A 24,046-nucleotide genomic window follows, 5' to 3' on the forward strand; every position below is an offset into this window, starting at 1 on the left:
ATGATCACCTTGCGGTCCAAGGGATTCGCAGGAGTCTCCTCCAGCACCACAATTCAAAGGCCTCAATTCTTCGGCGCTCAGCCTTCCTTATGGTCCAGCTTTCACAGCCATACATTGCAACTGGGAAAACCATAGCCTTGACTATACGCACTTTTGTTGGCAGGGTGATGTCTCCGCTTTTTAGTATGCTGTCTAGATTTGGCATAGCTTTCCTCCCAAGAAGCAAGCATCTTTTAATTTCTTGGCTGCAGTTCCCATCTGCAGTGATCTTGGAGCCCAGGAAAATAAAATCTGTCACTACCTCCATTTCTTCCCACTCTATTTGCCAGGAAGTGAGAGGACCAGATGCCATGATCTTAGTTTTCTTGATGCTGAGTTTCAAGGCAACTTTTGCTCTCTCCTTCACCTGCATGAAGGGGCTCTTTAGTTCCTCTTCATTCTGCCATGAGAGTGGTATCATCTGCATATCTGAGGTTGTTGATATTTCTCCCAGCAATCTTAATTCCAACTGGTGATTCATCTAGCCCCGCCTTTCTCATGATGTGCTCTGCATATAAGTTAAATATGTGCTCTGATGTGCTCTGCATATAAGCAACTTCTTCTTCCTTCTCTTTCTCCTCCTATATTTTTATTTTATACTGATAATTTTAATTTTGTATTTGTAAATCAATGTATTTTTTGTATTGTTATATTTAATGGTAATTTATTATGTACTATTGTATTTCAATGTATTTTATCATGTTGTAAGCCGCCCCGAGGTTTCGGCAAGGGGCGGCATAGAAATGTTATAATAATAATAATAATAATAATAATAATAATAATAATAATAAATAGGCAGGGAGACAGTATACAGCCTTGCCAAACTCCTTTCTCAATTTTGAACCAATCAGCGGTTCTGTGTCCAGTTCTCACTGTTGCTTCTTGACCTGCATATAGGTTTCTCAAGAGACAAATAAGATGGTCTGGTACTCCCATCTCTTTAAGAACTTGCCACAATTTGTTGTGATCCACACAGTCAAAGGCTTTAGCATAGTCAATGAAGCAGAAGTAGAGGTTTTTCTGGAACTCCCTAGCTTTCTCTATGTTGGCAATTTGATCTCTAGTTCCTCTCCCTCTTCGCAATTCTGGTAGTTCTCGGTCCACATGCTGCTGGAGCCTAGCTTGTAGGATTTTGAGCATCACTTTGCCAGCATGTGAAATGAGTGCAATGGTGCGGTAGTTTGAACATTCTTTGACATTGCCATTCTTTGGGATTGGAATGTAAACTGACCTTTTCCAATCCTGTGGCCACTGTTGAGTTTTCCAAATTTGCTGGCATATTGAGTATAGAACTTTTACTACATCGTCTTTTAAGATTTTGAATAGCTCAGCTGGAATACTGTCACCTCCACTAGCTTTGTTGTTGCTCAGATTTCCTAAGGCCCATTTGAATTCACATTCCACGATGTCTGGCTCGAGGTCAGTGACCACCCCATTGTGGTTATAAGGGACATTAAGCTCTTTCTTGCATAGTTCTTCTGTGTAATCTTGCCACCTCTTCTTAATCTCTTCTGCCTGTGTTAGGTCCCTGCCATTTTGGTCCTTTATCAGGCCCATCTTTGCATGAAATGTTCTCTTCACATCTCCAATTTTCTTGAAGAGATCTCTGGTCCTCCCTATTCTATTGTTTTCTTCTATTTCTTTGCACTGTTCATTTAAGAAGGCATTCTTATCTCTTCTAGCTATTCTCTGGAATTCTGCATTCAGTTGTTTGTATCTTTCTCTTTCTCTCTTGCCTTTCGCTTCCCTTCTTTCCTCAGCTATTTGTAAAGCTTCCTCCGACAGCCATTTTGCTTTCTTGCATTTCTTTCTTTTCTTTGGGGGGGGTGGTGGTTTTAGTTGCTACCTCTTGTACAATGTTTCGAACCTCCATCCATAGTTCTTCAGGCACTCTGTGTATCAGATCTAATTCCTTAAATCTATTTGTCACCTCTACTGTATATTCATCAGGGATATGATTTAGGTCATACCTGAGTGGCCTAGTGCTTTTCCCTACTTTCTTCAATTTAAGCCTAAATTTTGCAACAAGAAGCTGATGATCTGAGCCACAGTCAGCTCCTGGTCTAGTTTTTACTGACTGTATAGAGCTTCTCCATCTTTGGCTGCAGAGCACATAGTCAGTCTGATTGCTGTGTTGACCGTCTGGTGATGTCCATGTGTAGAGTCATCTCTTGGATTGTTGGAAAAGAGTGTTTGCTATGACCAGTATATTCTTTTGACAAAATTCTACCAGCCTGTGCCCTGCTTCATGTTGTACTCCAAGGCCAAACTTGCCTGTTATTCCTGTTATCTTTTGGCTTCCTACCATAGCATTTCAATCCCCCATGATGATAAAGACATCATTTTGTGAGCCGCTCCGAGGCTTTATTGTGATGGGGCGGCATAGAAATGTTTTAAATAAATAAATAAATATTTTTGGGTGTTAATTCTAGAAGGTGTTGTAGGCCTTCATAGAACTGGTCAACTTCAGCCTCTTCAGCACCAGTGGTTGGGGCATAGACTTGGACTATTGAGATGTTGAATGGTTTTCCTTGGATTCAAACTGAGATCATTCTGTCATTTTGGAGATTGTATCCCAGTACTGCTTTTCCTACTCTTTTATTGACTGTGAAGGCTACTCCATTTCTTCTGCGAGATTCTTGCCCGCAGTAGTATACTTGATGGTCCTCTGAATTAAATGCACCCATTCCTGTCCATTTTAGTTCACTGATTCCTAAGATGTCGATGTTCAGTCTTGTCATCTCTTGTTTGACCACATCCAGCTTGCCTTGATTCATGGATCTTACATTCCAGGTTACTATGGAATATAGATCTTTGCAGCATCGGACTCTCCTTTCACCACCAGATACATCAGCAACTGAGTGTCCTTTCGGCTTTGACGCAGTCGATTCATTCTTTCTGGCGCTACTAGTACTAGCCCTCTGCTCTTCCCCAGTAGGATACTTTCCGACCTGAGGGGCTCATCTTCCGGCGTCGTATCTTTTTGCCTTTTGGTACTGTCCATGGGGTTTTCATGGCAAAGATACTGGAGTGGGTTGCCATTTCCTTCTCCAGTGGATCACGTTTTGTCAGAGCTCTCTGCTGAGACCTGTCTGTTGTAACCCCCCTCATAATCAAGCATGTAGCCAGGGCATAGCTCATCACAAGTAAAAAGCATGATCAGGGTGTCCTGTTCGCATGAGAACAAGTACACGAACACGGATGTGCACGCTACGCAAAGCTGACAACAAAGCAGGCTACGCTCCAGCATTACCAGTAGACGTTATGCCCTTGTACCCACGCTTCCTTGCTTTAGCATGATAAAATGTGCAAAATGTGCTCTCCCCTATTGTTTCTCTGTTGTTCCCCTATTGTTCGCTATCATTCAAGCATAAGTGTAAAAGAGTATAAAAATCAAATGTCTCTCCTCTGCCTGCTACCACACTCTCACGAGTGCATGGGCCCTGCCGGCAGGTAAAATAAATCCCTCTTGATAATTCCAACTAGTCTCTGGTCTCGTCCGTAATATCGCGCCATACAACACTGTCCATCTTGTGTGGCCCTGCATGGCATAGCTCATAGCTTCATTGAGCTATGCAAGCCCCTTTGCCCGACAAGGCAGTGATCCATGAAGGAGTGCAGAATAATAGGAGGCCATAATTGTAGGACCTTATTCTGGCTGAGGCATGCTGGGACTTGTAGACTTTTAGGACCTCGTGGATGCACATCTTCCCATGCATGAACAGATCTGAGAGAGTAAAAAAAAGCCAAGAGGAATGCCACCAGGAGGCCAGACTCTCTTGCAAGGCAGAATATTCAGAGCTGAGATACCATACTGAGATATGCCCTCCCTCTGAAGGCGTAATGGTCACATCAGTAGAAGTGAACCAATATCTCTAAGGATGATGAAAATGACAAAACTCCTGAAGGGCAGCTACTGGGCAGCTGTGGTAGTTGAACAGGACACTAGAAGAGGATGATCCACAGACAAAAGTGGTGGCACTCAAACTAACTCTGGTTAGTAGTGATCTTAGGACAGGATATGGAGAAACAGAATGGCTTCCTAGAGATAAAGCACCAAACAAGGGTGTGTTTACTATCCATATCTTTTATTTATTTATTTATTTATTTATTTATTAAAACATTTCTATGCTGCCCCTTGCCGAGGCCTCGGGGCGGCTTACAACATCAAATAAAATACAAAATACATTAAAACAATAACAATTAAAATATATACAGTAAAATAAAATAAGCCGCCCTGGCCGAATAAAATTCAATAATATTAACATTTAAAATGCTGCATAAATAAAAAGGTCTTCGCCTGGCGCCGAAAAGCAAATAGCGACGGCGCCAGGCGGACCTCTCTAGGGAGCGCATTCCATAACTTAGGCGCCACTGCTGAGAAAGCCCTCCTCCGAGTAGCCACCCTCCTAATTTCCTTCACTGAGGGCTCCCGGAGGAGGGCCTCTCCCGCTGATCTCAAGGGGCAGCTGGGCATATATGGACGTAAGCACTCCTTCAGGTAACCAGGACCCAAGCCGTTTAGGGCTTTATAGGTCATCACCAACACCTTGAATTGGGCCCGGACTTCAATGGGAAGCCAGTGAAGCTGACGGAGAACTGGAGTCATGTGAGCATAACGTCCAGTTCCCGTCAGCAGCCTGGCAGCTCTATTTTGAACCAATTGAAGTATCCGGACCGTCTTCAAGGGTAGCCCCACGTAGAGCGCGTTACAGAAGTCAAGACGGGAAGTCACCAGTGCATGAGTCACTGTTGCGAGGCTGTCGTACTCCAGATAGGGGCGCAGCTAATGAATCAGCCGAAGCTGGAGGAAAGTGCTCCTCGCCGCTGCTGTTACCTGAGCTTCGAGTGAAAGCTCCGGGTCGAGGAGCACTCCCAAGCTGCAGACCTTATCCCTAGGAGGGAGTGCAACCTCGTTCAGGACAAGGTTCAATTCACCTTCTCCGAAGCCGGAACCGCCTACCAACAGGACCTCCGTCTTGTCTGGATTGAGCTTCAGTTTATTGGCCCTATTCAATCTGTACACAAAACATATCATCAGGAATGCTGGATTAGAAGGAGTGAAAATTGGTGGAATAAAGCCATAATTTAAGATAGCAGATGATATTGTGTTACTGGGAGAATGCAGCAATGAATTGAAATGACCCCTGATGAAAGTGACTAAAGAAGGTGCAAAAGCAGGACTGCAGCTGAACATTAACTATAGAATAATTACACAACTTTAATGTCAACAATTAAGAAACAGAAACTGTGAAAGATTTTGCATACCTTCCCTCAGTCAACCAAGAGACTGCAACCAAGAAATTATGAAAAGGCTGAGACTTGGAAAGGCAGCAATGAAGAAACTAGAAAAGATCATCAAGTGTGAGGATGTTTCACTGGATACCAAGGCAACAAACATCCACACTGTTTTCTTTCTGATCGCTATGTATGGGTGAGGATAGCTGACAGGAAGAAAACTGATGCATTCAGAACATGGTGTTGGAAGAGAGATCTGCGAATTCCCTGGATAACAGATGAACACGTCAGTCCTAGATCAAATCAAGCAGGAACTTGCCCTGAAAATAAACATAATGAAAGTAAAGCTGTCATACTACAGGCACATCATGAGAAGACCCAATATGAGATGGATCAATGCCTCAAAGGAACCCACAACCTTTTGTTTACAAGAGCTGAGCAGGGCTGTTAAAGACAGGGCACTTCAAGGAGCGTTCATTCATAGGGTTGTCATAAATTGGATATGACCTGATGGCACGTCACATAACAGACTTGCATAGGATTAGTGGGTCTGCCAGTTTTGCAGTAGTGGTGTGCTGCTGGGTGTGAGCATGCGGGTGAGAGAATGGAGGTGTGGTTCCTGTGAGCAGGCCTGGGAGCAGGGAGGAGCTGGAGTGAAGCTGGAGGCTTGGAAAATAAAACACTAGAAGTTCTGTCCTTCTGGAATGCTCCCTCCCCAGTTGGGCTTTTAGGATGGTGAGTGGATCAGAGACAATAGATAAATGCCACCATTCAGGGAAAGGGCATATTAGGGTTGGCTGGCCTCTCACGCCACTTTTTGAGTGGTCTAATAGTTGCAGTTGTTGGGGAATTCAGATGAATTCTGGTAGAAAAAGCTTGCTTATATGCACCCTTGTGTTACAAAACTGAAACATGTCTACACCTCTTTCTCAGAAAGTACCGGAATTCCAAGGGAGGCTTCTGTTTAGCATTATTTTCAAGCTGTTCCTTTAAGAGATGGCTACTACCTTGGTTGGAAAAGCCTTTGCAGAACGGGGCTCCCAAGGGTATTCTTAGGCTAACAGCCAGACAAGTTTTTCTAGCAGTATTGCAATCACCCTCATTTGCATGCCAAGACCCAGAATAATCCCTGTGCCTCAGGGATTATGATGTTAATCTCTTGTAATCAATGCTATTGTATTAAGTCTGCAGATCTCTCACAATCTTTCTCACTGTGGTCCCCTTATTTTGTCATCACCTGACCTGCTGCTATGTCATGTGAATCGGAACCTATAAAACACTCTGTGTCTGTTCTAAAAGCCTGCAGTTGGCTGTGAGGACCGCTACGGGAAGCATACTGTCGCGGATAAACGGCAGGGCGCGGGGGGGGGGGGGGGGGTGGATGATATGATCTCATCAATAACAACGCCGTGGTTCAAGGCAATTTGATCTTCCCTGCGGGTCCGAGTGTTCATTCCCACCGTAGGTAAGGAGACTCTGGCACAGTGGAGGAGGAGTGGCACGACCTGACCTGCACAACTTCAAAGGCTTTGCCTAAAAAAAGAATCTAGGATAGGGAGAATGTTCAAGAGGAATATTTTTTTATTATGATAAACATGGCTGAGCAGTTGAATTCATCTGGATTGGATATTTAGGACTGGATCTTTTAAAAAGTGATATTGTCTGTACCTGCTTTCCTGCACAGAATGGTGAAAAACATGTAGTTTGTGCCATTCATTCTAGTTCTTCCTATGAAACAAGTGAAGAATGTAAATAAAAGTCTTAGACAGAACTAAGGAATGAGGCTTGCAATCCCACTCAGAAAGAAAATACAACGTAAAAACAAATATACCACAGGCATATATATCTTCCTAACAAATGAAAATTCTGCAGGTAATCATGGCTTCACTCCATTTTCGTTGAGTTTTATTTAACCCACCCCTCAAGCTGATGCAGCACAGGAGATTGGTAGCAGAGGAGGAGCAACAATCATTCTGAGTGGGACGGTGTAAATGGGTGAGCTGCAACAGCAGGTTGTTGGGCCCCGTGGCCTCATGGGCCCTTCCAGCTCCACTATTCTGTGATTCTATGAGCACTGGATTTAAGTCAGAGGCATGTGGCATCAGGTCATTTTTGCCATCTTCTCTCCTTAGAGAAGGGGGAGAGAAGGGCAGTGCTGGGGACCCCGTCCCCAGCCAAAAGCACAAATATTGATAGGCAATTTACATATGCTCTAAAGCCTCTCTTCCAGGGTGCTTGTAAAGGTCCTTGTCTCATAAGGACACCCCCATTTGTAGGGATGCATGGACAGGGGAGAGAAAGGCATTGATTTCAGAAAAAAGGCCTTAGAAAGATTCAAATGCAAGCAGCAGGAGGGAAAGCTTATGTGGCAAAAGCCAGCTAATCCAGATGAAACAGGACTCTTGTACCTTCATTTCAGCCAGTGTCTGTAGACACCAAGGTTGTGGGGCAGGTGGCCTCCAAGAGGTTTAGGGCTAGGCACCGATGCAAGGGCCAACTGGTGAAGGAGCATTCCTCCATGGCACTGGGGGAGGCATGACACCAAAGTCCAAGCATAAGAGTCCAGAATTTGATAGGGCAATAAAATCAGTATGTCAGCTGACTTCATCGTATAAAACCTTTTGGTTCGTACAGTTTCTAACAGAAAAAATACCGAGACAAAAAAGAAAATAAATGAAAGGTTAATTATTCAAATCCACTCACATGCACAACTTATAGTAACAGTTTTAGGACCTTTGCTCCAAATTATTTTAATTAATAATAACCTTTGTTTGTGGTGCTTTGCATGTACACAAGATGCTGAAATAAGAGAATACTTATACATCACCTGCCCAGATATGAGGAAGGCATTATCTGAAAGCAAAAATCCCTAATTTTTTTTTCTTAGCGCTGAGTGAATCAAGGAAAAAATAGAGAAAAATCCTGCACCTTTATAAAGATGGTACCTCTACTAAATTCTATTTGTTAGATGGTTTTCATATCTTTATTATCATCCAGAATTATCCCCAATTTTAACCGTAGATTTGCTTAAACGAAAGGAAGAAATGAAAGAAAAAATAGCCAGTCTTTCCAAACAGGAAAAAGTCCAACTCTCTTTTATTTTCATTTTTTTTAAATTACCAGGAAATTTGTGGTTAAATAGAGAATATAAGTTACAGTGCAGACTTAGGCTGCAGTCCTGGGCACATTTATTGGGAGTCAGTCCTGAAAATAGTGGAGCTTAATTCTGAGTAGACATGCATAAGATTGCACATTTGTCTATCTTTGGGGAGTATATGTATATATGCACGTGCATGTGTTTCTCCATTTTTGGAACAGTATATAGGTATCATGTATGTTGCATAGTTTTGAAATAAGCATTTATATATAGAGTCTTCATAGCACTATTGCCTTGCAATTTGTAAAATAAATATTAAAGAAAGAAAGAAATTCCAAAGATATTTCCATACATGGTTGCGCCAAAACAGCAAGATCCTGGATGAAGATTCTGGCTAAAACCAGAAAAAATACTGGCTATACAATTTGACCCAAGAATGCTATGCTTCAATATTTAGAAAGTTGATTGCTTTGTTATCGATTTCAGAAAACAGCAGATAGAAAAGGTGTGGAAATTTATCAATATCCCAATGATTACAAACAGGTATAAACAAGTAGAGAATGTGCTTGTTGTGGATAACATTTCTTCTCAGATCAAGGGCATAGCTGACCCACATTACTAAGGTCTATTTCCAGAAGAAGTTAGGGTTTGTTTGTTTGTTTGTTTTTAGCTTATGGACACTTCTAAAGCATTTTGTAACTCTGAGCCCTAGTAATTTTAGGCAGATTCATCACATTCTGAAATGGTTACCAGCACTACTGGTAAAATCTTTCCATAGTCAGAGTTCCTCAAATGGTACATTATGATCTGTATGGTAAAATGGTATTTTCCTTGATGTCTGTTTTCTTAGCTCTGTTTTTTGTCACACACATTTCTTCACTAATTCTTTTTGGGAATTTAGTTTTGTTCTGCAAACAGAAACAAAAAACCTAACATTTTTTTAAAGTGCACAGAGCTTGAGAAAGGCAGTATAGAAGAATTCAAATATGGTATGTATCATAATTTTCAAGTATGGTAAGTATCACTGTAGTTTGCCTCAGGCCTAATTATACTTGGAAAGCATTGCACAATTGATTTAACTGATGCTCCAGACCACTATGCAAGTTAAGATATAGAACACAGATTAATTTAAGCCAATTTGAGTCGTTTGATTTTAATAAACTGGCTTTAAAGTTTTAACTGGATCATAACTTAGGCTGTCAGTAATAAAACAGGATGTGTAACTGTCGATTACCTCTACAGAATGCAGCCTCATATATTTTAGAAATAACTTGAACTTAACATGATTGTAGCCTTATGCAGACATTCAAATTATGTTTAGGGAATACATAACAGATGGGGTACGTATATACCTTTAGCTGGAGGTTTCAGGGAGCCTGCCATTGTATCTGTGTTGCACTCTCTCCATGCAGTTGAGATCCCTGCCTTTTCACATCCGTGACTTGTATGTTTACTATACACAGTTTAAATGGGTGTTGCAGTTAATTGATCTGTGCTTATATAATCTTGATACTTTTAGAAAGCCATTCATTCTATAGATGGATGGATACAAACTTGAACACTTTAATGGACTTGCATCAAAATAATAAACTTGGTGGGAATAGGCAGATATAAAGCAAGAAAAATTGTTCTTAGACTTGGCTGTTGCATGTGAGATAGAATTCTTTCAGAGCGATCTTATACACATTTAATTGATGGTATGTCATATTAACCTCAGTGAGCTATTTACAAACAAATATGCATAGAAATGGGATACGAAAGATAACATCTGGTATATGAATTTCTTACAGAGCCTAACTTATTACTTATCTGTCACCTGTAAGTAAGTGCCACACAAATTAGAGAGTCAGAAGCGGGAGCACTGAAATGAGGGTATCTCTGCTATTTAAGGTAGATTTGCTCTATTTTATAAATTGACTCTCCATCAAAGAGCCTTATTCCCATTTGCAAAGCAATTTCTTTACAACAATAATCCCTTTAATACTACCCCAATATCAAGGTGCAAGTGGGTTATTATAGTGATCATAGACTGTATTTAACAGCAGACATCTTTTTCTGTCTGTAACCACTGTGTAACACTGATATGAGAGATGCCAGACCTAACCTAAAGACTGCTCTGGAATTACTGCAATCTAACTGAGACCACAGTTCTCTGCCTAGTTATCTAGGAATAAGTTCCACTGAACTTAAACAATGAACTTTATGGGACCTACTCCTGAGTAGAGAGACACAGGATTTTATGTAAAGGCACAATCCTATGCATGTTTTATGACGACTTGGCAAACACTGGCAAACCCATCTGAGGGTGCAAGGTATGATGCAGGAGTGCCCAGGGGTACCTGCTGCCACCACTGGGAGCACAAGTCTTCTCAGTTCCTTAGGAAAGATGGGTCAAGATTCCAACACAGGTCTTCTGTGCTGGCCTTTGCTGCCCACCTGTGTCCTTCAGAGTGCACAACTAGATTACGGCTTGAGCTTAACATGCTGTATGCATAGCATGCTCCAAAAGCATAGTAAATATCCCCCCTTTCACTCCCAAGGCACACAATCTAGGTTTTGGTGCAAACAGAGTTAAAGATTTATTAAGGGTTTGGGAAAAAGTATAGAATAGAAAAAGGGTTGGTCAGATTCTCAGCACACAGCAACAACTGTTGTAAAGAGTCCAGTCAGTTTCACTGCCCAAGCAATCAGCAGTTCAAAGTATTTATTTATTTAAAACTTCTGTATGCCGTCTCTTATGCATGGCATCTCAGGATGGCTTACAATCATTAAAACAACCACAATAAAACAGCAATAAATAACAATTAACCAAAAATACACATTAAATAAGCTAAATAAACGTGACTGTTAAACATTAAAATTAGTTTTTAAAATAACAGTTAAATAAAAAGGTTTTAACGTGGTGCCGAGAAGAATATAAATTCTAAATTTGCACCCAAGTAGTTATCAGTAACACTAAGTGCAGTGATAATTTGTTTAGTTGGGCCAGTTCACACCTGGTCAAGTGTGTTGCTCTCTCTTAGGAGTCATCTACTTGTGTGCTGCGTAACACCAGTGAGCAGCATGCTGCATAAGCTAGAAACAGGCTACCTTTGTGAAGTGCATATTCTGGAACCTGCCACCGCTGACATCTTACATTGCTAATGGGAACAGATGGCTTCACTCAATGAAGAACGCTCACAGAACAGGTTGATACTTAATGCTTTGGGACTAGAAATAAAGTTAGGCGCTCTGCGCTTATCCACATACTGAGAAGACTAGAAATAGTGCTATAGGGTTTGGTTTCTTTGGACTAGACAAATCTGATGATTATGCAATCCCCTTATCTTACAGATACACAACTGCAGTCCACTGAAAGCATGCAGGCTCCTAAAAACAGGCAGCAACACCACTGATCCTGCATCAAATCCCTCGGAACACTAGTGTGAACCTAACAGCTTCCAGGGTGTGTTTAGTGCAGCTAAGTCTAGTTTTTTAAAAGCCCTCCAAACTCTCTGTCCCTCTCTTCTTTGTGCTCCAAAAGGATTTTCTGCCCCTCCCACAAGTTGGAAAATGCCCGGGCAGGGCAATCCTACTGCTGCTAGACAGCACTGAGACAGCTAGAGGATTGCCCAGCTACTAGGTCAGAAAGCATCTTGACCCTGGGAGCTCTGCTGGTGACGCCATTCCTTTCTGCCCTTGCAGCAGGCACCAAAAGAATGTCACTATCACTGGCCGCATCTCCAAGGTCATAACAGAGAATTCAGGAAATGGCTTCGGGGGCAGGGAAAGCTGGCACCACCAACTTATGACCCATTCATAACTTGAAAAGCTACACCTCCTATTCTGAAAAGTTGCACTTACTATTGCTACTGCTTCATTCATCCATTATCTCCATATCACCCAATGGCCAAGGCTTTGTAGGGCAGGAGTGGCTCAGGGCAATCTTCCCTTCTGTGCATCTGCAGAGGATGCCTGGAATCCTCCAAGGTCAAAGGGTTTTGGGCATCCCAATTGGATTGCATACTAATGCATCAGAAAACATCCATGTCCTTCCACCACATTCCTGACTACTTATCCATTGTGCAGCAGCAAGAAACTATTGCTGTAATCAAGAAAGCCAAAATTGTAGGCCTAGAGGTGGTGTGTGTGTGTGTGTGTGTGTGTGTGTGTGAGAGAGAGAGAGAGAGAGAGAGAGAGAGAGAGAGAGAGAGAGAGAGAGAGAGAGAGAGGGCCACCAGCACAATCCATGACATGGCTGAAGATGACACCCAATCCACATACTTATCCAGGTATGTAAATATGCAAATTGTTTACATGCTGCAAGGCTTTCTTTCCATATCTCCATATGTTTGCACGTACTACTATTGCTGCATCATAGTGGCATCCCTAGGAAAAAAAATAATAGGGTATTTAGAAAGGCCAACATGCCTTTGGCGAGGAAGAGTTTTGTCCCACCTGTTAGATTCCTGAAAGAAAATAGGTGGGCTGGGAAGCAGCAAACCACCATTGTGGGGGTTCCCACCGCCACTGCTGCAACCACCATGCTTTCCACGCAGGGTCAGGGATAGCATTTCTCTGCTGGGGAAAAAAGGTCATTCCTGTTGCCATTGCCTCATGCTTATACAGGCTTACAGAGGGAAGACTGACAACTGACCTGAGGAAGTAGAGCTGATTTTTGTGAATGAAAGACTGTGGTTGTTTCTCCCTGGGAGCAGTGAACCTTGAGGGGGGGTGTTGATAGAGGCCTGTAAAGTTGCTAAGAGAAATGCTGCGGGGAGAAAGTGAGTACAAAGCTATTGTGCTGCTGAGACAGGAGCTGAAGTCAGACTCGTCATGTCACTCTGGTGCTGGTGACATGTCTAGAGACATAAATGTAAGCCCACCTTCCCTGCCACATGTAAACAAGACGCAGGACAATAATCTGTTGTGCAAAAGAGACAAGAACATTCAAAGAAGAGCTGTGCGTAGACACCACAGGCAGTTAGCAGGAGAGTCATCAGGAAAACTCACTGGCAGTGAGGATGTGGGAAGCTTGAACTTGAGCACCCAAGGGCCAAGAAGTTGAGAAGGGGACTTTGTTCCAAGAATCAAGATTCCTAGCAGCATAAGATGATGAAACAAACAATATTAGACATGCAGATAGGCAGATTTAAATGTTTATAATACTAACAGATATTAATACCAAAACCTAAAAAGCATAAAATCCTAGGTAGAGCCCTGCTGAACCAAAGGCTTATCTAATGCAACATCTTGTGTGCCACACCTGACAACCAGGTATGCACAGGAACCTCACGCCAGTCATGAGGGCAAGAGCCCTTCTCTACTGTCATGCCCCAGCAACTGATGAAGGAGAGGACTAGCTGCACTGCGTTATTCCACACCAGCATCCGTATTGTATAGGGCTGCCATACATGAAGTGGCCCAGAGGATAGCTTTGGACTACCAGGAGCACATGGTAACCTGTTGATGCTGCAGCCAGTAGCAAAGTGCTCCTTCGTGTCCACAGCCACACTGTTAAGCTTGCTGTGATCGCGCTGAATGGTGAGATTCACCCGACGGAGGGAGGCTTCTGGGCGACAGTCTTAGATGTGCAGACAGAAACTGCACTTACACAGTCATTTAGAACAGATCACATAAGATGCATCCTTAGCCTTTGATCATGGAAATAAAAGTTACAGTAACAGTAACTTTTATTGCATGGAAAATGACATCAACTCTGCCATTCAAGAAATCATGTGCATGCAAATTTGTTCATATGACGTGATGGGAATAAACTACACATGCAAAATATGCATCGAAGTTGTAAGATGGGCTACTGATGCAATTGAAAATAAGGCATTCAGACATTGAGAATGGTGGGGTGGCACCAATATGGAACTCTTGCAGGGCGCTGTTTGGCTGAAGCTCAGCTGGGTTCTTACTGTTGGAATCTGACGGGAAGAGAAGTACCTTGTGGGATGCACTATGGGAATGTCAGGATCACCTTGGGGTTAGGAAGGGGAAGAATCATAATGCCCCAAACTAATGCACCACTTTATTCCTTAAAACTGTATCTCCCACTTATCCCCAATTTGCATACGCATGAGGCAAACCTGCATTGGCAGAGTTAAGACTGTTACTGTCACTTGTAGTGCAGAGGTCAAAAACCATGGCTAAAGTCCTGCCTCCTGGGTGTGTGTCAGGTGACCCTGGTGGTGGGTTTCTTTTTGGAGGTCTCTGCTCTTCTAGCTGTGTGGGCCTTCATTCCCCCCCCCCCCGCCCCCCACAGCCAGGAGGACAACACGGCATTCTCCTGAGCACAGAACTGCCAGCCATCTCTGGCCCCATGCCCGCTAACCCCTACTTCATGGAATATAATCAGGCCTGCCCTGAGCTTATGTTTCAGTTCAGTTAAGGCACAATCACATGCAAGTTTTGACAGAAAAAAACCTTATCACTCCCAGCAGGATTGTGTCCTTCATATATTAAAACAGAGTAGTCTTTAAAATGACATCTTTAGGGAAACTAATGGAGAATGCTAACATTTTCTGGTAGTATTTATGACCCTTAAATAAGATTTTATTAATTCTATTGGATTTCTTCATATAAAACATAAAGTGTCAACTGTGCTAAAAGATTTTTAGCTAAAGGATTTCTGCCTCTAGCTCCCCATCCCCTCCCCCACTGCCTCCCACTAAATACTTGAAACTGACTTTAACAGAAGTCGATCCATGTCTTAGATCTAATCATATACATATATTTGTCTCAGACACATTTGGGAACAAAAACCTACAGAACGTTCAAAAAACCATTAGTGTTCCATAATTCATGTTACCTTCTGTTCAGTATAGAAGTGACACATCTCATTTCATTCGTGACAACAAATCGCTTTAGAACCGTAGGTGCGAAATATTTTTAAATATTTCACACCTGCTTGTGGCGGCTGCCAAAATGCCTTCCTAGCATGGGCAACTGACAGAGGTGGTACTACTGGGGCAGCCCACTAGGCTGGAGCCCCAAATCTTTCATCTGGAGAGCCAGACCTCTGGGTCACCACCACTGCTGTCTGTGGCAGGGCATGCTGGGAAATGAAGCCCCTTTTTTCTGTCAAAATTTGTATAGGATTGCCCCCCCACCTCCAAGCAATCTAATTAAACATGCAGCCTGATTCTATATTTACTTAGAAGTAAGTTTCCCTAAATTTACGAGGCCTCCCTTGGGACATGGGAACAAATGGAAATCTGTTTATTTTATACTCAAGTTCCCATGAATTTTAACCATGCTCTATACCAGCTATGTTAGCACACTGTGAAGATGCACAAACCATGAACTGTGGGGACCCAAAGCTCATTTTCAGGAATATCCACACACAAATCTGAAAGCAGAAATGCCATTATTTAGAAAACATAGCGCAAGAACTTGAATGTTGAAGAGCTACAGTTGTACAATTTGCAATACTGTAGATACAGTGAATTTTCTGAATACAGTTGATTTTGTACATTAGGATTCTGAAGGTCATTAGCAATTTCAGAAAGCTGTTCTAAAGAACCACTGTGTCCATAGAGGCAATGGGCCCCTGAATGGCTGGGTTCACACAACATGGCAAGCCAGAGTACAGGTTGAATATGGGTAGAGTGTGAGTCGCTACTGAACCATTTGTTGTTGCATTGCAGAAAGCCAGATGAGGTAATAAAACATGCTTTGTTAACAATGAACAACCCACAAAGAGAACCACTGACTGGATTCACAAGCCAAAGTAGTTCATAAGCCAGTAGTGGCTTATCTTATTATCTGAACCCAGCCAGAGTCTTGTACTGCTGGGTTCAGACAAACCCACTCCTGGCTTATAAACCACCATAGCTTATTGTGCTGTGTGAACCCAGTCCTTGTATGTAGGGGGTTCATGGTTAAACAAACTAGCTTGTTGCCATAGTGTGTTCACACAACAATCCACGATTTGACAGCAACTCATGGTTCAGAGATAGCCTACCCTCAAACCTGATTGTATGAGCCTGAGCAATACCAGGTTTGCCTGTGTGGATGCTGGAAGAAGCAACTGCAGAAAAGGACTGCTTCTTGGCCTTCCTGGAAAAGCCTGTTTGGCTACTGTGGATCATGGCCTCTATGGGCTTTTCTTCTAATCCAGCAGGGAGGGCTCTTGTGTTCTTTCCAGTTCATCCTGGAATTGAAAATATGGAGTAGGTTTAGACTAGTACTTCTAAAATTCTGCCCCAGAGTCCAGGTGCTGTCCAGCATGGTTCAACCCATGCTTGTTATAACAAATGGGGGGAGATAGACAAAGGAATAACCTTTAGCTCCAGAGGCCAGAGCTAAAAATAATGGGTGGGATTTACAAGGATGCAAATCAGCTAAACATCAGGAAAGCCGCAAGCACTGTCCGATAGTGTGACAAACTGCGTGCAATCCTGTACATGTGCAACCTTGTACAGTCCAACAGGCCTCAATAGCCGACGTCTGCACCTCCGTTCACCGAAAAGGTTGTCAGGGGCGCACGGCCAAGTATTACGCAGTTCACATCAGCGAGGCCGTCTCAACCCGTCCCCCGTCAGCTGGGACTGGGCGCCATGGAACTCGACTGGTCCCCCGTTGGCGCGTGCCCGGGATCGCCAAGGCTGTGCAAGCCAGCACGACTCCGGCTCGGGCGGGAGGATGGCCAGCTCCACGCTCTCCGCGAGCCGACCCAGCAAGCTCGGCTCAGCGCCGCTTCGGCTGAAGCTCGCCTCGGGCCGCCGCCGCCGTCCCGCTCTGCTCCGCCTCGCAGACGTCACGGCTACCTCGCCAATGAGCTGGGCCTGAGACTTCGGAGGGGCCGAGAGGAGGACGAGGGAGCGGGCGAGCCAATTGGCTCGGCGGACGCTTGCAGGAGCGCAAAAGCCAGGCGGGCGGCGCCCCTCCCTCGGCCCGCCCATCGCCTCTCGCGGCCCCGCCGCGGCTTCAGCAGGAGAGCGGGCAGAGTTCCGCGCTCGGGTGGGAGATGCCGCGCGGGCTCCTTCTAGCTTCAGGTAAAGCCCGTGGGGAGCGCGACGGGGGCCGAAGGGGCCAAGAGGCGAGGGCTGGCGGCGGCGGATCGCAGGGGTCCCCTCGGCGGGGCTGGCTCCTGGGCTCCCGGGATCGCTCTCTGCGGCAGGGAGAGGCTCTCCGTTCGCACCCACCTAAAGAACACACCCCCCAAGACAAAAGGAAGCGTACGACACACAACAAAAGGGGGTCCGTTGAAGCGGGAAGGCCCGGATCCAGCCCAGATCCACTTTTTACGTACTTACTCCTACCCATCCCAACTCCCTGTCCCCCTTGCCGGTGGCGTTGCCTGTCGTCTCCTGCCCCGATCCTCGGAATGTTTTCAGGTCGCAGCTCAGTCCTGAGGAGCGCCTCACCTGCTCTGCTACCCGACGGGTCTTACTCTGGGGGAAAGGAGGTGGCAGGCACGCTGGTGAGGAAATAAGACCCCCTCAACTTAAGTGAGACTTACTTCCGAGTAAGCATGTCGCGGATCAGCGAGTGCGCCTTCTAACGATGCTGCTATAGTGGACAATGCACTGGGTCGAGCCACTTAGAATAGATCCGGGGAGGCAGTTGGACCCCGAGCCTCATCTGGGCTTTTGTGTGCAGGCACGATGCTTGTTTTCGTTCCTTTAAAGGAACGATTGTTTTCTTGCTGGGGAAAACACAAGACCTCGGGTTTTTTAATGTCTTGTTTTAAAGAAAAAGCGAAATAAAGTCTTTATGGGGATCTGCCAAGGTTTTGATCCTCTGCCACATATTGGAAACCGCTGGCTGGCAAAACCTTTCCAGCGGGGCTTCCATCTTTCTTCCCAGGTTACAGGAGGAGAAAAAAGATCATTTAAATGATCTTTTCTGAGCTTTGAGTGACGCACCAGGAGTGCAAGGCATTATCAGTGCCCTGCCAAAGCTAGTGAACAAAGACAGCAGGAGCCACTAGACAGGCAGCAATCTTGTGCATTTTTCAGAAGCCTAATTGAAGTCAGTGGTGGCTTACTTCATAGATATAAAATTGCACTTTGGTCACTTAGAATTCGGCAGGACTGGCTTCTAGGAATGCACCGCCCGGAGGATTCTTTCATCCAGGTTGTACATTATGACACACATTGTTTAAGCAAATTTGCAAAATTATATGTGTGCATCAGCTGCTCTGGAGAACTTCAGAACTTAGAAAAAAAGTGGACAGAATATTGCATTATATTTGTTTATAAATATCTTTCTGCCCCTTGGTTTTGGAAGATGCTGCACTTTTTCAGGGATCTGAAGTGGGTGGAGGAAGACAGCTTTATCTCCTGGGACACAATAGTTGGAAAGCCTTCTCTGAACCCCTTTTCTGAATTTTTGGGCAATTATTTCCAATTGATTTTTGCCTTTTTTGTCTAGTATGTTAGACTTAAGGCATTAGGGAATTGGGATATTACCATAATGCCTGCTCACTGTTTTATGCCACTTCATGTATTTTTATAGGTATTACTATAGGGGACATTGCTATATTAACAAGGGCCCAGTTCTGGACTGAATTAATATCTGCACCACACGTTAGTCCTGCTTGGGTTTCCAGTGAGCTTTTTGCTTTTAGAAGGGAGAACCTGACATCTTTTATAAGCTGAGCATCTCTCTCTCTCTAGTTTTTGAAGATAGAAAACAAAATGTAGAATCCTCTTTTCGCTGCATAGTGATAGCAGAGATAACAAAATAGGAAAGAAAATCGCTTCTGTGGTATAGTCATGCATTGAGTCTGGAGGCAGAGTTGGAGACCTCTAAATGTCTAGAGAGAGAGGAAAAAAGATTATTTGTACTCTATGAGCACAAACTGTATTCAGAATATAGTAGGCAGAAAGGGGCAACTTGTTCGAAGCTGTTGCATATTGCTTGTTGTGCGAGAAAGTAGGCTGCAGGCTATAAGCAATTATGTGCAGAAGACACATTTTAGAAAATATTCTGCCGACAGGATTAGTCTATCATACCAGCAATACCTGTAGGGCACAATCCTATGCAAGTCAAGTCAGGCAGTTGTAGGCCTTGTTTCCCTGTCTCACTGTACATAGGATACAATTTCAGACTTCAGTAATTAATGAGATAAGGGAGTTCCTTAATACATAAAGTGATGCTCACTGATCATTGATGTGGTTAGTGACAAACAGTTTTCCCCATTCTTGACAAATGTTGACCGGTAGGCTACTATAACTGTAAAATCTAGGAGGCCGATTAGGCATTGCTAACAAAACTTTCACTTCTTGCATTAGGGTTGTACATTGCACCATTAAATTATTTTGGACTGAATTTGGTGTGAGCACATGTCATCTACACAATGGTTCTCCCACGTTTTGTATCCTCTTGCCTGAAGAAGAGAATGTGACTATCTCTGACTCAGCCTAATGAGGCCATTGTACTAATAAGGAATTTTTGGGAGGATGCAAGTGATTCTTAAGGTCACCTGTCCTTAAAGCCTCCCTGTAGTGGAAAAAAAAAACCACCTTTCTGTGGATTTCTTATACAGTTGCACCTCTTTCCTCCTCTCATGTTACCTGTGCTGAGGTCAGATTCCTCTCTATCTGTTGCATTGATGGACATCAGTAGACAGGAGATCTTAGATATCCATGGCCATGATCTATATAGCTTCTTGAGTCTTTAATTGAAAAACTGGCCAAAACAGACATTACCTTAAATGTTTATCCAGCAGCCATGTCTTGTTTCTCATTTTTACTCTAGAGTAAGTTTAGAGGGCCTGATCCAGATTCAAACACTAGTGTGTGGTAAAGCGGGTTTTTCAGATCTGGATCAGCTCCCTTGCACCTGCTTTAGAGTGACAATTTTAAAAGTGTGGGATTAACTGCTAAATACTGACCTAATGTAATGTTTCTTTTGGCTCAGAGTTTGTTACTGTCACTACTGTTAACAAAACTGGCTGCACAGGAGCATTGCAGCCCTGCAGACAGGTTGCATTCTTAAGAACTTTTATTCCCATAGTTGGAGCAATGCTGCTATAGAAGCAGGAACTGCATTTTGCATTATTCAATTGCTCGAAGCTTATAATTAGTGGATATCTCTGGCAGACAATGGGGTTTTTCATGTTGGAAAAAAAGGAGAAAGGACAAAGAAGCATAAGTTCAGTGGATTAGCTAGAATGGAGGAGTCTGTGTTTTTTGTTCTGTGATTGGTGGTGCATTTGGTTGTTGTGCTTGCTTGGATGGAAAGAGGAAAAAGAATTCCTTTCAACAGCATAGGGCTCTTGGGGTTCCATATGGGCTCTGCAGAGCAAGTTAGTTTACATTGTTTAGCCCTTGGCCATTACAGGACTCCAAGAAAAAAATAATTGCAATTCCAAAATCTTAAAAAAAACCCTTTAACAATATTATCTTGCATATGTCTATTCTGACTAAAATTTAATGGCTCTAAATTGAAACTACTCTCATGTGTACAGAATTAAGGCCTAAATCCATTTAACAACTATAGTAATAGTCAGTTACCAGGAATTGGTACCAATTACCATTTGCCATGACACCCAGACTTGGGCAGCTATTGTTACTAGAGGATTAAACAACTTTTATTTACCCTTGGTTTGTTTTAGGGCTATGCCAAGATTGTTCAACCACCAGTAACCCCTGCTGCGCTGGTTTTGATGACATGACAAGCCATGGCAACCCCCATCTGGGCTTGCATACTCATAATGGTGTCCAGCATGCACCACAGCTCCCTGTGGGCTTATTAACCCACGATGGAGTATCATGTCATGTAAACTGGCATGTCGTTATGTGTGAACCAGTCCATTTGAGTTCCAAAGATTCCATACTTTTGGGGAGTACAATTATTTGCAAAGTAACATAAAGCAGAAAGTAATGTCATGGGAAGCTACTTTGTTATAATGTCTTTTCTCAGTGGTAAAGATATTTAAACAACATATCTACATGTAGCAGGGAAACCTTGGTAGATTGGAAGAAAGAGTTCTTTTCATCCAACATATATAGCAATTTTGAGCATTATTTCTAGGCAGGGAAATAAATGCAGAGTTTGTAGCTGCAGATTTCACTGTTCCCCCCGCCATGCTCAAATTTTCTACATAAGTTGGAAGAAAAGAGTTTTGTCTTGATGGCTGTCAAAAGAGAATGCTCACAAGAACATAGATCTCTTTTCCAGAGTACCTAGAAGCTGGAGAGAGTGTGGAACTGTGAGGGCAATATTAAAATACTAAAGGATCACACCTAGGGAGAGATGTACCTTCATCACTTTGCTTTTGATGGTCTACAAGTTGACAGCTGTCAGATATGCCCAAAGCAACTGATATGTAGCCTTGTTTAGTCAATGACCATGGATGTTGAATACTGCATTAGCAAGCAGAAGCTTAGTAGGACCCTGGCCAGACAAAGCTCCACATTTCATTCCTTTTATAGGTGTATATTTGAATAACATAAATATTTTTGTACAGCTGATTTAGTTGTTTATAAATATGCATCACACTTCTTTTTAGATTTGCAACCAGCATAATGTTGGCACTCCACATTTTGGACAAGCATCATACAGGATGGCGCAGGCAGAAACTAACCTGGACCATGATCTACCACTATTGTCCCTTCCGGTATACTGGGCTAAAACTGTTGTGGGACTCCTTTCCCTTATCTGCTTTGTGAATAGCTATGATGGCGATTTCGTCTTCGATGACTCTGAAGCTATCATCAATAATAAGGTTAGTGGCTCTCTGTCGTGGATTTTGGCTCTTTTGTAAATAGTTGTGTGGTCATCTATGGTAAGCGCTAATCTTTTGCGGCAATCGGACAGGGAGGTAGGGCTTTTAGCATGGGTGCAAGTATTTAATTGTTTACTGAATTGGCTGAAACTTGTTTATATTTCAGTAAAAGAGATCCCCAAATAATGAGGGAAATTAAGTGTTAACTAATACGGAACATATCTAAAAAGTTTCAGAACTAGTACAATAGTGATTGGACTGACCTGGAACTGAACAAAAATGTGTGTAGAAGTCCAGACCTCTGTTGCACACAAGGAATGCCTGGGATGGCTATATTTTAACATTGGCAAATGTAAATTTGTAGCATAATGTGTAAAGCATCCTTAAAGTTGTGCTGCATGCTGACCTCAAATAGGTTGCTTAATCTTCTTCAATTCCTGAGGAATTCAGTTGTATTAAAAAAAGCTAGAAAAAATGAGAAAGATAGTCAGCTAACCATATTGCTGTGCATTTCCAAATACTTGGATGGATTATAAGGATAAAAACACAAGCATTGCCCTTTCTAAAGAAAGAATACATGCATTTGTTGAAATGATCTATTCCATATTGAAACAAGTTACAAGAAACTACAACTAGTAATATGTAGACGGTTGTGTAAACCGTTTTGAGACCATTACGCTACTCAGATGGTATAGAAATGCTTTAAATAGGAAAATAAAGAATATCTCACTATTAAGCAATGAAGGAACTAGAAAAGATAATCAAGGATGTTTCACTGGAGACCAAGGCCAAGATCTTTCACGCTATTGTATTCCCAATCACCATGTATGGATGTGAAAGCATGATAGTGAAGAAAGCTGACAGGAGGAAAATGGATGCATTTAAAATAAGTGCTGGAAAAGATTGTCGTGAATACCCTGGACTGACAGGAAGACAGAAATGGAGGCCTAGATCACATTGGGCCAGATGAACAAGTGGGTCCTAGATCAAGCCAGAGCTTTCCCTAGAAACAAAAATGACAAAACTGAGGCTATCGTATTTGAAAACATCATGAGATGGCAAGACTCACTGGAGAAGGCACACATGCTAGGCAGAAGAAGGCCGAAGAAGACAAGGAAGACCAACTATGAGATGGATTGCCTCCATAACGGAGGCCACAGTGTGGAACGCAGGAAGAGCCGAATGGGACTGTCATGGACAGGATATTTTGGAGGGCTTTCATTCATAGGGTTGCTATTGGTTGACGATAATCTGATGGAACATAACAACAGTGGCAGTGCTGAGGAAGAAAGTGGGGCCACTCAGAGGGAAAGACCCACTGAGGGCAACCAGTCTGATGGAGCAGGGGCTGATTTCCCTGAAACATTACCAGTTCCAGAACTTGTATATCAAATTAAGCGTGAGGCAAAGGACAAGCTGTTTCTCCTTCCCTTTCATGTGAAAAATTCAAGTGGATTTGCAGCTGAATTTCTTTTTGATAGCCACAGTGGCACAACTTCCTTTACCACATTTGAGGAAAGTAGACTCTCTTAGGGCATGCAAGGCAAGCGTCATGGCCCACAGCTTAGTCCTGCATCGATTTGTTGGTGCTGCTGTCCCAGCCCTTGTCCCCGAAGTGACTGCTTCTCTCTGCCATGGTAGGCCTGGCCATGGTACTAGCACAGGAAAAACCCTGCTGCATCAGACCAGAGATCTGCATGGCAGGAGCATCTTTTCCCCCTAGAGAAGCCTACAGGCAGGATCAAGAAGCAATAGTTGCTCCTGCTGTTTTGCTCTCTAGAAACCTTAAGTTAGAGGCATACTGCCCATAAAGCAGAAAGTTACTTACAGCTGTCATGGCTAGTGCCCATTCGCAGAATTACTCTTCCTAACAGCCTTGCCCAACCTGCTGCTTTCCAGGTGTGGTGGAGTACTACCCATACCAATCACAAGGAGCACGGCCAATGCTCCACTGCGTCTAGAAGGCAGCAAGTAGGTTCATGGGCTCTTCCTCCACAACTGTCCCT

The 24,046-nt window shown here is 43.3% G+C and overlaps 1 protein-coding gene across 3 annotated transcripts in view; it reads left to right on the forward strand.

Annotated features, from left to right (window-relative positions):
• Positions 1 to 17,263: 17,263 nt before the first annotated feature.
• TMTC4 (transmembrane O-mannosyltransferase targeting cadherins 4) overlaps positions 17,264 to 24,046 on the forward strand; it is a 63,957-nt gene continuing 57,174 nt past the window's right edge. For all 3 annotated transcript variants that reach the window (XR_006414547.1, XM_044428543.1, XM_044428544.1), the window contains exons 1-2: positions 17,264 to 17,358; positions 21,825 to 22,040. Coding sequence is in view for 2 of the 3 variants with exons in the window: in XM_044428543.1 (XP_044284478.1) it covers positions 21,879 to 22,040 (162 nt within the window). In the remaining variant the exon portion in view is untranslated. The remainder of the gene's footprint in view (positions 17,359 to 21,824; positions 22,041 to 24,046) is intronic.

The sequence above is a fragment of the Varanus komodoensis genome, unplaced genomic scaffold (genome assembly GCF_004798865.1).
Source record: "Varanus komodoensis strain SLA01 unplaced genomic scaffold, ASM479886v1 scaffold2, whole genome shotgun sequence".
Lineage (NCBI taxonomy): Eukaryota > Metazoa > Chordata > Lepidosauria > Squamata > Varanidae > Varanus > Varanus komodoensis.